The sequence below is a fragment of the Aythya ferina genome, assembly GCF_964211825.1.
Source record: "Aythya ferina genome assembly, chromosome: 7".
In the NCBI taxonomy this organism is placed as follows: Eukaryota; Metazoa; Chordata; class Aves; order Anseriformes; family Anatidae; genus Aythya; species Aythya ferina.
In genome coordinates, this window is record NC_140302.1 from 7848213 (window position 1) to 7862731 (window position 14519).

The window sequence follows — 14519 nt, forward strand, 5'->3', positions numbered from 1 at the left end:
CACAGGTGGTCAAATACATTGTGGTGAAATTTCTTCTTAGAAGAGCAGAAAAGTAGATACAGAAGCTAAACTTCTGCCTGTGTGTTCCTGTCAAGAATTGCTCAGGTTACTCATTCATTCGAAACAGTAACAATAATAGTAATATATATATAATAATAATCCTTTCACATAGGCCCTGATACCTATTAATATCTGATTATGAGAGGGGCAAAAATAAGTGAAGTTTGTTGTCATGCAGCAAAGTGAATATATCTTTCTGAGCCCTTTACAGCAGTCAGACACAAAAAGACCTCCCTAGTCTGCAGTGTTGCTGCTTTCGCTTTGATTTCCAACCTATTGTTTTATTAATAATTTGACACTGATCACTTTGGAGCTGAAGGGTTTTGACCCCTTTGGAGAGTAGTTCTCGATACTTAGGCAATTTATCCATCCAGGTCAAACCACTGGTGAGATGTGTTCTGTGGGCACGCAGTCAGAATGACAAACAAGGAATATCTGTGGCCATAAAAGAGAGATCAATGCACAAGGGTGTCTCCCATTGCTATTTCCCACACTGTCAGTAAGCTATAGAAGTAGTTTTACAAATTAAGGACTAAGGCCTTTATCCTGGCAAAATGCAATGGTCATTTGCACTGGGTTTTCTGGGATTAATCCTAAATTTTAAAACTGATATCAATGAGTCATTCTAAGTGAGCATGAGTCATTCTAAGTGAGTATCAGTGAATTACAAATTGATTAGTAAACCGTGAAAGCCAGATAATAAACCATGTACTCTGATTTCTGGTACAGCACAGGACATAGAACTTTTTTGAATTAACTGCTTTAAAACAGAATGCAATTTTTAGAGAAACATAAAAACTTGATTTCAAAATAAATAATAAAATCCATCATAATCTCTTTCACCTTGTTTCAATATCTAAGAATTACCTTTGTTATAACACAAGGCTTATTGTTACCCTATCTCAACCTCTGTCCTCTTTTTTTTGCCTTCTGTATGAGCCTTTTATTAAGGTCCCCTGCATGGATTCCTACATAACATGAACATTTTACTACGTTGTCTTCTCTCAGTTAGACTAGATGTCTTCATCTTCTTGTGTCCCTCAGTATAAAGCAAATTTTCCATCCCCATAATTATTCCCATGACTCTTCTCAACTTATCCTGAATTATGGACATCTGAGTTGGGCAAATTCTTACAGCTGCAGAGAGCACACCATATGCAGGCTCATGTAATTGCCCTGTTTTTTGACTACTGGTACACGGATTTCCAACTTTTTCTAGCCCAACATTGCATTAAGTTTGTTTCCAGCCACTGATGCTGGTCCAGACCCTCCAAACATGTTCTACATTAGTTTTCAGTTGTTTCATACCAGGTCAAATTCCTCACAGGCATATGATGACATTACATCAATGCTTCTGTATTTATCATCCAGACTTGTTTCCACAGTAAAAGACCCCAAAAATATTCCCAAGGCTAACTTCCCACAAGGCCACCATTTCTCACAGTCCTATCATCCTCTTTTATGACCTGAATCCCATTTCAGTTGTTAAGTATTTTGTCCAAGATGACCATCACCACATTCAATCAACACTGGCCAAACATAAACTTGTCTTCCACTTCTAGAAACTCTGAGCTGTTGTGAGATTCATTAAAATCAGTGTTAATGAGCAAAAGTTCCCATCAAGTAATTCAAAAAATTTGTTGATGCATGCAACCAAACTGGCCAAGTATCAGGGATGTCTGTTAGTTTTCGCAGTCAGAGACAGCCTATTCTCTATGGCTATGTGAAACCTCACCATTTAATCCATTCATTACATGTCATAACTACTGTTTGTACTGTTCATTTTTAAACAAGGCATAAATGTGAAGCATAAACTATACTCTGAAGAATCTCCAACATGTAGTATCTTTTGCAATTCGTCACAATTCATCCATCTTTAAAGCTAAGCATCACTGTTCTGCCCTCTGCTGCCACAACTAGGGTGTGAATGACTAACCTGGACATTTTAAACAGCTAACAGATCAAAGATGCAAAGATTATCACCATATAGCATTTGCAAGACAATAACCCGTCACATCTTGCTTGGTAATTCTAGACTGCCTCCTCATCTTTTCACATGTAAAGGACACTTCAGTGAAGCCACCCAATGCTATCCAGCCTGTGGCCGTGCTGCAGATCATGTTTTGGAGATCATGCTACCTTTGCAGAGTCTCATTTTAAGTGACTGTATGTGTTCAGAATAAAATAACCTTAAGTACAGTAATTTCATCTACTTTAATATTTGCAGAATCCCAAATCTCAAGATGTCTACTCTTTACTACATTTTAGATAGCGATGGAAAACAATCCTGGTATACAGAGCCACAAACAATATTGCAATGCAAAATGTTGATTTGGAAAGGATGAATTACATCAAACAAATTCTAACACCTTGATGAATCTCCAGTTACACTGAATGTTCTGTATTAAGCTGTGAAGAGCTGGATATCTTAGTTGCTGCAGAAAACACAAATATTTAAGTCATTTCTCAGCCCAGTTTGTTCTGGAGCTCTGTCCTTCGAATCCTGACAGCAGCAAATAGTTAGACAGCAAGATAGAATTGTTTTTGACCTGACAAAAAATTACTGACAGGAGTTTTCTTTCTCCAGTCAGGATGTCAGATGTAACCAACCGTGATGGCTCTGAAGCACCACTGCAACAATACAGGACCAGATTCTGGTCATACTTGTATCAACAGGAAACCAGACTAATACCTGGTTTGCCAGTAAATTACCTCTGTCTGACTGATCTGCACCCAAGATCAGACTCTGCATGCACTGGAAGGTAAAACATGATTCTCATCATGGGAATAAAAAGTAACTGATGACAAAAGAAAGAATGAAAGACAGCATTCACCGAAAAGAAAAAAAAAAAAAAAAAAAGAGGAAATAAAAAAGAAAGCAGTGCCATTCTTTTAAAAGGCTAACATAAGAAGGCAGAGATTTAAAACAAAATACAAAATATGATCTGGTGTCTATTGAGACCATAACCACATCTTTGAAGTTTTTTTTTTTGTCTACTGATACAGTCACTTCTACAGGGAAAAAAAGTGTGCATGTGGTACAACAGAGACAGGATCTTGGTATGTTTTCCTTTGAAATATAAAGACAGTGTGTCATATAGCACAACAAGCCTACAAGCAAATTAGATTTTATCTCCCCTAGAAAACCCCAAGTTGAATGAATAAAGAACCAGCAAAGTCAAGCACTTCAAAATCCTCACCATCTGTGGTTGCCCGCTCTGCACACCCTGGTCCAGGTCACAGGCTGTTTCCCACAAGAGAAATCTATCCATCATTTCAGCAAAGCCCTAAGTTACCCCACAGATGGACACCAGGAGCAAAGTAACTGCCTGTCACCTGCTTTCAGTAAATTATTTACTGCTGAATTGCAGATCAAACCTTAAGACTGCCACTGCTGGAAGCAGGTGTAATGGGGAAAAGCCCTTTTCCATCATTACACTCTAGCTAAGCTGTAACAAGCACCTGCGGAAATAGGGAAGAAAAAAAAAAAAGCAAGCCTGAAGCATGAATGCTCTGACTGAAGGTAAACATGCAAAACAGCACAGGAGCTAATCAATCCATGCTAATGGCATTCCTAGCAGCAGATGCTGAATCCACAATCAGGCGCTGGAGTAAACACACAGATATGTTGGTGTACAAACACTCTGGTTTTGTCAATCAGCAGCAGAAGCAAGAGGGCAATCAGCACAAACCATTGATACCTGGTTCCCCCTTCGATGTGCAAAGTATTAGGACATTGAAATGAGATATAGATTTATTCTCATTTGTATTACACAGAATCACAGAATTTCTAGGTTGGAAGAGACCTCAAGATCATCAAGTCCAACCTCTAACCTAACGCTAACAGTCCCCACTAAACCATATCCCTAAACTCTACATCTAAACGTCTTTTAAAGACTAATCCACATTTAAAATACCCTGGACACCAAGGCCAATGTTGTCTTTAGGGTGGTCTGGGGTCTGCTGTCTTCAGTCTCCTTAATGTATTTGGTCAGGTTATTGCAGCTGAATGGATTGATATAAATCAGTAAAACAGCAATTATTCATCCACCTTCTTCATGCTTTGAATCAACAGGAGCATTATACTTCTGCCTTCTACCCAGTTCTCCTCCCTTGTTCTTGTGGTGCATTGGCCTCCAGTAGAGATTTTCCTTAGATTAAAAGCATACTTAGTCAATACTCACCTTGCATTACTTAATAAAGTGTCTGCCGCTGACACTTCACGTGCATTAATAGCATTTACATGGGGATACAGAGGCTAGGTCAAAAGCAGTCATTACAAAACTATTTCAAAAACTCCTAACCTGCCTCTCTCACCACTGAAAGATCAGAAAGAATATTTTTCATGTTGAAAATCGACAGCTTGATACTGCAGCACATCGTTTCAGTTCTGCTTCAGCCAGCACCTGCCTGCATGCCGTGGAGCAGTGAAAACCAACCCCTTGCGCTCAGCCACTTGCAAACATTAACTTCCCTCAAGATATCCTCAAGTGCCCTGAGCCGAAACCAAATTTAAAGCAACGAGGTGAAAGCAAACAGACCAGATAGACAAGATTTTGTGTGATTTCCAGATCCAAAACACAGCTTTTTTTCACATGAGGCTCCTGAAATTCCACGCAACCCATAGGGAGTCTGTCTGTGGACTGTCTTCATGAGCCTAGGAGGTGTGCAGGACTCCCTGAGAGCTCCTGTGGGCACAGAACATCTCACCCTTGCTCTGAGCCTCTCACATAAAAACAGTCCTGAACCCTTCCTGTGCCTACCCCAAGGAAATACAACAGTCTTTTCCTTCTTTTTACCTTCAGGCCCTCCCTGCCTTCCTTCCCAACATCTTATTTATTCTCCACTTCCCATCCCGGAGGGTGCCTCGGTCCTCCCTGGCTGCAGTGCTCGTTTAATGCTCTGCTCTGCAGCACCCATCCCATCCCGTCTCCCACCAGTGCTCCCTCTGGCTTTTGCAGGGGGGGGCTCAGCAAACCCCACAGCCCAGGAGCAGGATCCTGCACTGATCCACAGCAACCTATGAATTCCAACCTCGGATGCAGCTCTTTTTGTACTCTCTTACTTTTAGTAAGAAGTCCGAGCTAAAATGCAAAGCTAGTCTGGCTTTCTAAAATGTCCTTGCACACCAATGCTGGCTGTAACATATGACTTACCTAAACAAAATGCAGAAGACTGAGGTTTCAGTCTTGAAAACTTTCTTAAGTCACCTTAGTCTTTCCCATGAAAACCTGAGGTATAACTAAGTGTAGCTCCTCATGGCATCATGAATTAAACACAACCTTCACTGGCTAAACTGTATTTCCATCTCACTTTAAAAAAAAAAAAAATACATGTATATATATATATATACACACCACTGAAAGGCATATTATATCAGAATATTCTTTAATTTGTTGTAAACAAGGCTGAATTCGTTCTTCATTTTGATGTTCACTGAGGAATATAACTCCATAACTCCACTAAAACTTCTGCACTAAACAAACTCAACCTTGAATTGTTTTTCTGCTTGCATGAATAGTCCCTCTTGCCTATCATTTTGCTCGCATTGAACACTTATGAAAAGGCAATTTAAACCCTCACTGACTTCTCAGAGTGGCTGTAGAGCTCAGCCAACAGCATATTAGGTGGATGTCTGCTCTGAAAGAGCACCCATCACTTCCAGGTGCTCTCTTCAAGGCCAGACCCTTGCTTCCGTGATGCAGAAAGAATCTGGCTGCTTACATTTTCCAGCTAAAATCACCACTGTGCTCTCCTGTAGATCAGCCACTCGATCTTACCTCTCTTAGCAGACCTGTGGGTTTTAGGCAGCATAAGGCAATACAAGAAACAGTGCATCTTAAGAAAGAAAAGAAGATACTACTTGACAGCTCTGCAAATCAGAGTAAAATTGTGGGTGGCATGCGATTCACTTTGCTTGAGTTATGCTAACAGGCAAGAGAGGTCTAAAAATGTCACATGAAGACCTCAGAAGCGAGAAAAGATTCAGAGCTTTCCACAGAGAGGAGTCAGAAAGCCAGCTCAGATGCAAACCAGCCAAATTACGTCCGAATTACCTCACCCTGTTTTTACTCTTTCCTGAGCATCTTACTATGGTCAGTTTGGGGCACTGAAGAGGAAGAGAAAGGTGAGCAGATATTCAAGTCCTATCAGGACTTGACAGCTCTCAGGAGGTGCTGTTTGTATGTTTCCAGCCTTCCTGGCTCCATACAGGAGATCCCAACTTGGACATAAGCCTTTTTGTGACCAGTCACTTGTCACTTGTTCGACAGCACGGTTTATGAACACAGGACTGAGCCGGTGTCAGTCAGCTTGGACAGCAATAGGGCACCACCAGGTGGGATAACTCTGCTTTCTGGGCTGCCTCTGAGGTCAGAGGGAACCTGGCCATGACATAACGGTGCAGCTCGTTCCTCCAAGGAATACTCCTTGGACTGTCTTGGAAAATGTGGGCACCCTAGCAGACCTTACGGAGGTGAGCACCACTTGAAGTGACATGCTTGGTCTTCAAAGTCCTGAGCTGCACACCCATCCCAGGGGTTGGGCCTCTCCATTTTGGCCTTGAACACCATCTTGGGATGGAAAGGATGCTGGTCTTAGGTGGCCTTCTGGTTTGAAGAGTTACATCTGTTCTTCCACAAACATTTGTATTAGGAATACATTCATTAATTTACCTTCTAGAAATAACTTCCCTTTTCCTCTTTCTCTGCTATCCCCTCTGTTCACTTCATCTATGTTCCAGACCTCCACAAAAGCTGTCTTTGTTAGGCCAATGCCTATTTTTCAGATCTGGAACTATCTCAATGTACATATTTCACCAACTCACCACTGATTTCCAACTCTCTTTTTTAAAAGCTTCTCTTCTGTTTTCCTGTCTCTTTTAATTTCACTCTCACTTCTATCCAGAATAATTTCACCCTAAGATGCACTTTGGGAAACATTTTGCATGAAACTGCAGGCAATCTGTCGAAGACACAGTCGTTTAATAAAGCTTTACATGTTTTCCTATTTGCTTTCCTCTCAGTGATAAATGACTTGCATGAAATGCAAAACCTTTTCTCAAATCATCATTCTACACACACTGACCAATTTCGGCATTTCAGTATGTTGCAACTATTAACTACGTTTATACACATGAAATTTACCAGCCTAATACTCCATGCAGATAAGCCATGAGGACAATAAAATTAGAAAGGTCCCCTTTCTTAGACGTAATCTGCTCTGTTCTGCCATGTGTGGCCAGATCAAAACTTCCTACTTCCTACAATTTGGCCCTGGATATAACTGTAAAAGACACTTCAGATCAAGACAAAACACTAAAACAAAATATTAAAAGCTGAAGAGTGAGAATTTTTTTCATCAGGACTACAGTAAAGTTAAAATTTAAGGCTTGGGCTAACAAGATACTTTGATTTTCTCTTCTCAGTACTGAATTTTTATTTATAAGATTCAAGGTTGTGTGTCTGTATGCATTTAACTTCCTTTAAGTTTCCGCTTCTAAAGTTAGATCCTTCCTCTGAGGCTACACAGAGTATTCATCACTTGTTCTCCTGATCCGTTCCAGGGTCTTGGATGAATCAGAGTTTACATGGTGGAACAGAACATGAGGCACTTTTTAATGGAAAATTTAGGAAGTCGTAAAAAAATACATAATTTGCTCTTCCAAGGCATTCTGGCCTTTTTGAAGAGTGGATATTTGTGCCCCTCCTTAAAACTTCCATGATTTAGCAGGAAATGATTACACCTGTTACAGTGAAAATCTTTTCCACATCTTATTTCCTGAACAAATTTATTTTATAAATCATTGTTTCCGTAACTGAAATATGCTTATCTTGCTTAAATGGAATTATTTTTGTTACAGGCTTGAGAAGAAAATCATTGTAACCTTGCAAGAATGAACATTGCAGTGAGATGTACGGTTGATTTAGCATAGCTGTAATCTGCATTGCAGGGCAATGCTTTTTCTTGCTTGTATAGGGCAGGTATATTCAATAACATACAGTAAGCACTAAGTTGGGTAAAGATTAAAGATTAAATGTTCAGCATTTCCATCCATAAGGAGTTACTAACTCTACAGAACGTTTTTAGAATATATTAATATTTTAACTCTTGACCAGTACCTGCACATTAGCTACACTTTGAACTAGCTGAATCTAGCATTGATTTAGCTCCATAATGAGCCATAGCTGTGCTTCAAAGGGTATCAGTGCTACGATTTGGTATTCAGCATATACACAGGGATCAAAAAATAGCCTGGATTTTCCATTCCTTATTTGAAGCAGGTGCTGCTATGGAATTTGGCCGTCTTCTGATCACTTTCAAGGATCATCCGTTGACTTTACAAGCAACAGAAAGGAAAACAGAGACTGGTTCCTCACAAATACCACGAACACTGAGATGTTCAGTTGCTACTAGCTTCAGTGTATTGCAGTTGATTTATATAAACCAAAAGAGTCATCCTGACTTTTATAAGACTACAAGAACTATGTACTACTACTCCTTGGAGCAAACAAGAAGACAGCCTTCTGGCACAGTATCTTTACTGGTATTTTTTGACTAGGAAATGTACTTTTTATGGGCTTCCTACAGCATTTAGAAGAAAGGACTAGTACACATTCTCTGGAGATAAAAGGGTGACATTAGGAACATAATAGCTGACCCATTTCAGCGGTATGCTCCTCCTCAGGAAAAACATAGCAAGACCAGCAAGACCACAAATACTGACCAACAAGCCAATATTTTGTACAACGACTATATGGAGCCCTGGTGACACCTGGGCTCAAACTGCACCTGTTGTCAGCAAGATGAATGAGAAGATATGAATGCTCTTATTTCACCCCAAAAGCTGCATTTCTACTGTTCATAGGCGAAAACATTCTATTAAAGAGAATGACTGTTACATTACTGACTAAGAAAAGATTATAAAGGGCAACTTTTTTAGAGCATTGAGAGCAAAAAATAATGCTTTCTAACCTCACTGACATTTTTGTGAACAGGTTTCATTTACATCTTTGTTTCTGTTCTGTTAAAGTTCTTAATGAGCATTTTCATTCATTTACTATTATTGGAAAGGAAAAAATAACAAATACATGTAAGGTCAACAATTGACATACTCCTTGTTTTCAAGATTTAGTGTTGTGTTTTTTTTTTTTTTTCCTTTGACACTGAGAACGTGAGCATTCTTAAAAATGAGCAGTTAATACCTCATTGAAATAAAAAATTGGATTTATGTTGAGATTGAGATAGCTGTTGATGCACAGAGCAAAACTAGAAAATATCATTTGATAATGACCTCCATGCAAATAGACATTTTAGACAAATAGCCCCATGCTGCACTTGCTGCACATGAAAAATATTTTCCAAAACTGAAACAGCAAGATTTAAAGAAAAAATACTTGCTTTTAGCCTTTTTAATGAGCATTAATATGCTCTCAACACACTGTAATAGACTGTGACTAAGAAGCTCTGATACAGTGAGAAAACTCTTGTGTTTCTTACTCACACTGTTTGCTTTAAAATTAAAGCTGGGCAGGCTCTGTGCAACCTGCATCCAAATTAATCTTGACAATCTTCTAGAAAATCTCTATTAAAGCTCAAAGCTTAAGAGCTTAATATGTGCATAGCTTCTGCTTTGGAAGAGAGCCAGGGACTCTAACCCCCAGAACTGATCTTATATACATTTTTTGGTTTCATTCACCAGCACACAAAAAAGGCCAATGCTTGTTAACATTTTAATTCATGATTTTTTAAATGCTTTCAACACAGCAACAGGTTTTGTTTTCTCTCATGAGCTTGCTTGTGAATAACCACAAACAGACTCCTGGAAAAAGCTAGACTTTGATCACTGCACTTGCATGTAATCTCTGAGCAGCAGAACATCTCCATGGAGCTCCAGGTCCACCCTAGGGCAACATCTTGTCCTCATCAGAGGCCATGATGCCTGGCCAATTATTTTAGTTCTACTACTTCATTGTTATTACTACTAACCTTTTAATATTTTTAAATCATCTCTGAAGCCTTACCTGCAGATCTCTGGTCTGTGACTGTGGTCACCCTCCTGGGCCCCTGCAGGATTACCCAATTATGTGACTCCCAGCTAGGAGTGTCATGAGGGTTTCTTTAGTATTGATATGTTATTTTTACTAACTCCCTTTTCCTCCAGTGGTAACTGAAGAAAAACTAATTTTAGGTTGAATGAATACAGGCTGCTCCTAGAGTTTATGAAAGCCTGAGTGATTGTACTGTGCATGTTCTTCTATTTTTATAAGTCTTATGTTTGAAAATACATTAAAAGTTCAGAAACAGAAGTAAATAAAGGTAAAAATCAAGTGATCCCATGCTAGGTAGACTTGTTATCTGTCATTTGACATAGCTGCATGGAATTAGTGTTAAAAACATTCCTTTACAGGTGGTGCGTCATTACTCAGTTTGCAAACTGTAAAATCTTCTAGGTCTTATAAGAGTAAATTTCTCTGAAAACCTCTGTTTGGGAAAAATTAAGCAACTTATTTTGGAAATTACACAATCAGTTTTAAAACGTTTCCCTGTGTTGAAAATTAGCTGAATCCAAAATAGAAAAGAGAGAAATCAAGCACAGCCTACTGCTGGAGAGAGGTAGAGGAAAAGGAGCCCAAATCTGAAGGGTTTTGTTCCTTTCCCCGTCCACCAGCAAAAGAAATCACCTCTCTGGTATGTTACTCCTCATTACTTTTGCACAGAGAGGTCCTCAGCTCGGGAGGGAAATTTTTCAGCCAGGAACGTTTTGATCTGGGACAAACCCATTGCAGTAATGACTTGGTAACGAGGGGATTATGATGGGATTACTTTCAACATCACTGACTTGGGCAATTTTTTTCTCTAGGATTCAGTGATGTTATGCTCCTATTTGCTATTACTTTGCTGACATGAAGCATAGCCAGTTCTTTACTGCTATGGCAGAGCTGAATTATTGGGATATTAGCCATTGCTTTGGTAAGGAGGATTTGTCATAGTTTGGGATAGCGGCACTAACTGAATGGCACTTGTGAGACTGAGGCCAAATTTCAGGAGTGAAAGACTTGGCTTTATGCCTTTCTTGCTACTCATCTAAACCGTGTTTTACAGAAACCTGTGGCTTTTGCTTCACTAGAAACTTGCCTTTTGCCTCTGGAAGTACAAAAATACACTTTGAATGGACTTGCTTCTACAACACTTTGCAAACCAGATGTTTCCCTGGGGAGGTTTTTATTTTGATGGGTATTTTCTGTAATAACGTAAGCTTTGAATGAGTCATAGCAAAGCTTTTTCTTTTACAAGAAGGCTGCGTGACTCTGCAAATGAATAACTTGCAATGGGAATGAAACTAAAGAGCAGCACAATTCCTCTTGGTGATTGCCCTCCCTTTGGCTGAAGGATACTGCTTACAGATGGTTAAACAGCAAATAAAAAGAGATGAAAAGCACACAAATCAAATACTGCATTCACAAAAAGTCAAAGATGAGGATGGCAATTTCACTGTATTTCTTATAAAGCAAACAAGTGTCATACCTTTTTAAAAATTCCATATACTCAGTATGCTTGATGAGGCCTGTCCTCATCATTATTGTTTGAAAACATTGCCGATCAATAGCCCAAAGTTTCACATTTACGAGAGCTGGAAAAAAAAAAAAAAAAAACAAGACAAGGGGAAAAACATGATTAGCAAAATTTCAAAATTTGAAAACCTATTGTGAACTGCAGAGGAGACAAATTAATTCATGAGAAAGCATGAAAATGGGTACACACTTCAAATCAGTAACATAAAACTCATCCGCTAGACAATGGATTAAGCATGCACTGAAATGATGCAATATATGTATCTAACTTAATCCTCATTTTTATCTGTACAGCACATGGGTTTTGGAAAGGTTGCCTAAAACCAATAGTATCATTGAAATGGGGAGAAGTCAGTGCAGGCTGAAAGCAGGCAAGAAATAAGGGTCTGGATTCATCATTATGTGGGACATATCATTTTCTATGCATGGCTAACAACGAGTGATTTGGGGAAATTTGTAGCGTATAATCACGTTTCAGAGGCAGAAAAATTCATTATGTTTCATCCTACCCCCCATTGTACATGACAAATTTCTCATTGACCTTGAGAGGTTTTCATGAGAATCCTGTTATATCCTAATAATTGAATGTGTAGTGATTTTGGAGGTGTGAATATTTTTTTCCAACTTTGGTAGTCACATCTCTGATAAGTTCCAAGACTTCAATGTCACGTGTGATATACTACACTATATATTTCAGAAGCAAGAGTCCCCTTGTAAAACCAAATATTAAAATTAGCATGGCATTAACATTGCAATACGTTCAAGGAAAACAGTATAATGCGAATTGGATGTACAGAACACAAAATAGTTCAAATTTTCTTCTTGGAAGCAGTTTAGACACTTATGCTAACTATAAATGTTTTAATACACAGTATTTCTGATAGAGCTACTCCTCAGAGAAACAGTTCAAGTAAACAAACCTACTCTGAAGACCTCTGCACTTGTATTTTTTTCAAAGAGTAATTGCAATAAATTTCATCCTCATATCCCATTTCACTACAGGGAAAAGAAATTAGCAAAAAGCATTTCAACAAAATATTTAAAACTATTCTTATGAATAAAATCCAATAAACTACTTTGTTTTTATTTGTTATTCCTTTAGTTCATAAATACTCTAGTTAATGAGTTTTTCTCCATAACAACATTAATAGGAAGTAAAACCTTAAAAATGTAAATTTCAATTTTTCTTCTCAAATTACATCACAGAACCAAGTTAATGTATTAGAACACTGGAAACCTGCTTTTCAAGTCTAATTTTTAAGACAGAGGTTCCTTTCTGAGAAATGATTTTAATTTTACAATTACATTAATTGGAAAGAATGATCTGTAGCTATAGTATGAGTTATTTCTGTTAATTATATATATATATATAGTCTTTCTTCAGAATGGAAAAGCCAAGCAATATGAATGGGATCTCATTTTTTCAGTGTTTTTTTTTTTTTTTTCCTCTCTTGTACAAAATTGGCATTTAAACTGTTTTTAGATGAGCTCTGTTCTAGAAGAAAAAAAAAATGTTATTCAACAGAGTGGCAGGGGATACTGAAAAGGACAGGCTCCCACTATATTTGCTGGTGATGATGGGGCCTGACATCAAGTCATTAAAAACTCTGCCAATCTCAGTAAATTCACTGAGAGCAGGAAAATATGAACTTGTAAAGTAGGTGCTTTCTGTCAGATGTGAAGAAGTGTAACTAGCCTGGCCGTTTCATTTGTTGTTGTTGTTGTTGTTGTTTTGTTTTATTTTGTTTTGTTTTTATTCAGTATGATGCATGATTGTCACAAAAAGCAGAAAGGCAACTTGATTGGTTGTGAATGGTAAAAACACTGATAACTGACTATTTAAAGGAATAGATTAGTGATTGTGACAAAAATGAATGAAATACTTTGGACTAAAATGTCCAACAGCAGGACAACACAGCGCCCTAGCGTGAACAAATACTATAAACATATCTTAGTAGTTCATCAGAAATAGGTATTTCTTCATGTGCTGACATTCTTTAGTGAGAAATTAGACACTTTGCCTATATTGTTTTCATACAATTTTCATAGCAAAGGCATAACTGTTAAGCTGACACCACTAGTTGAGTAAGCTCAGAAGACAGCAAATACCAGAATTTTCATTTCTTTCTATTGACTCCTGTAATTCTGAATTTGTATCCTTCCTACAAATAACTCTGCTGCTTCACAACATATTCATGTTAACATATTTATCATATTATGCAAACAAATAACACTGAAAAATGGGATTTTCATTGCAGTACTAATTCTGACCAGCTGGTCTGTAACGGATGCATTCGATTGGCACCTGGAAGCAAGTTCCTGTTGGTATCCATCACACAATTCCAGAGCAAGTACCACCTGCAAAGCCTCCAAAAGGCAGAGCTTCCCCTCCTTGGCAGAGATCAGCTGGTCAAACACATTTATAGGAGGTACAGTATTACTGCCTTAAATCTGTGACTGATGGTAATCAGCTAACTCTTCTTTCTATTTCAGGCATTTCAAGAATGATGAACACACATGGTGTATTTTCCTCCCCACAATGGATTCAGATGTAGCTGCAAAGATACCACCTATCTCTGAGGCCCACACTGGTACCAATGAGACAGATAAGCAGCCAACGCTCACTTATCCCCCTCTGATCCACAGGCACTTTATGAAGCACTACATCTTTTTTGATATCAATCCCCAAAGACCACAAAGTCACTGCTGCGCAGCACATGCTGTGCATGCTCGTACTCGGTCTTTTAATGCAGTTAGGTAAATGGCAAATGTAATTTAGTACCTCTCAAGCAAAACAAGGACCCATTTATTTCTGTTAGAAATTGCTCTGTAAGACAAATCTCTGCAGCTGGCAGGGTTCATGAGAACACAGGACCAGAGGTTTAT

The 14519-nt window shown here is 38.5% G+C and overlaps 1 protein-coding gene across 5 annotated transcripts in view; it reads right to left on the bottom strand.

The window, feature by feature from the left end:
- Window positions 1–14519, bottom strand: part of PRKG1 (protein kinase cGMP-dependent 1) — a 466559-nt gene that overhangs the window by 196846 nt on the left and 255194 nt on the right. For 3 of the 5 annotated variants that reach the window (XM_084525160.1, XM_084525159.1, XM_084525161.1), the window contains one exon: window positions 11587–11692. The exons of the other annotated variants lie outside the window; for them this stretch is intronic. In XM_084525160.1, coding sequence (XP_084381286.1) covers window positions 11587–11692 — 106 coding nt within the window. The remainder of the gene's footprint in view (window positions 1–11586; window positions 11693–14519) is intronic. 5 annotated transcript variants of the gene reach the window in all.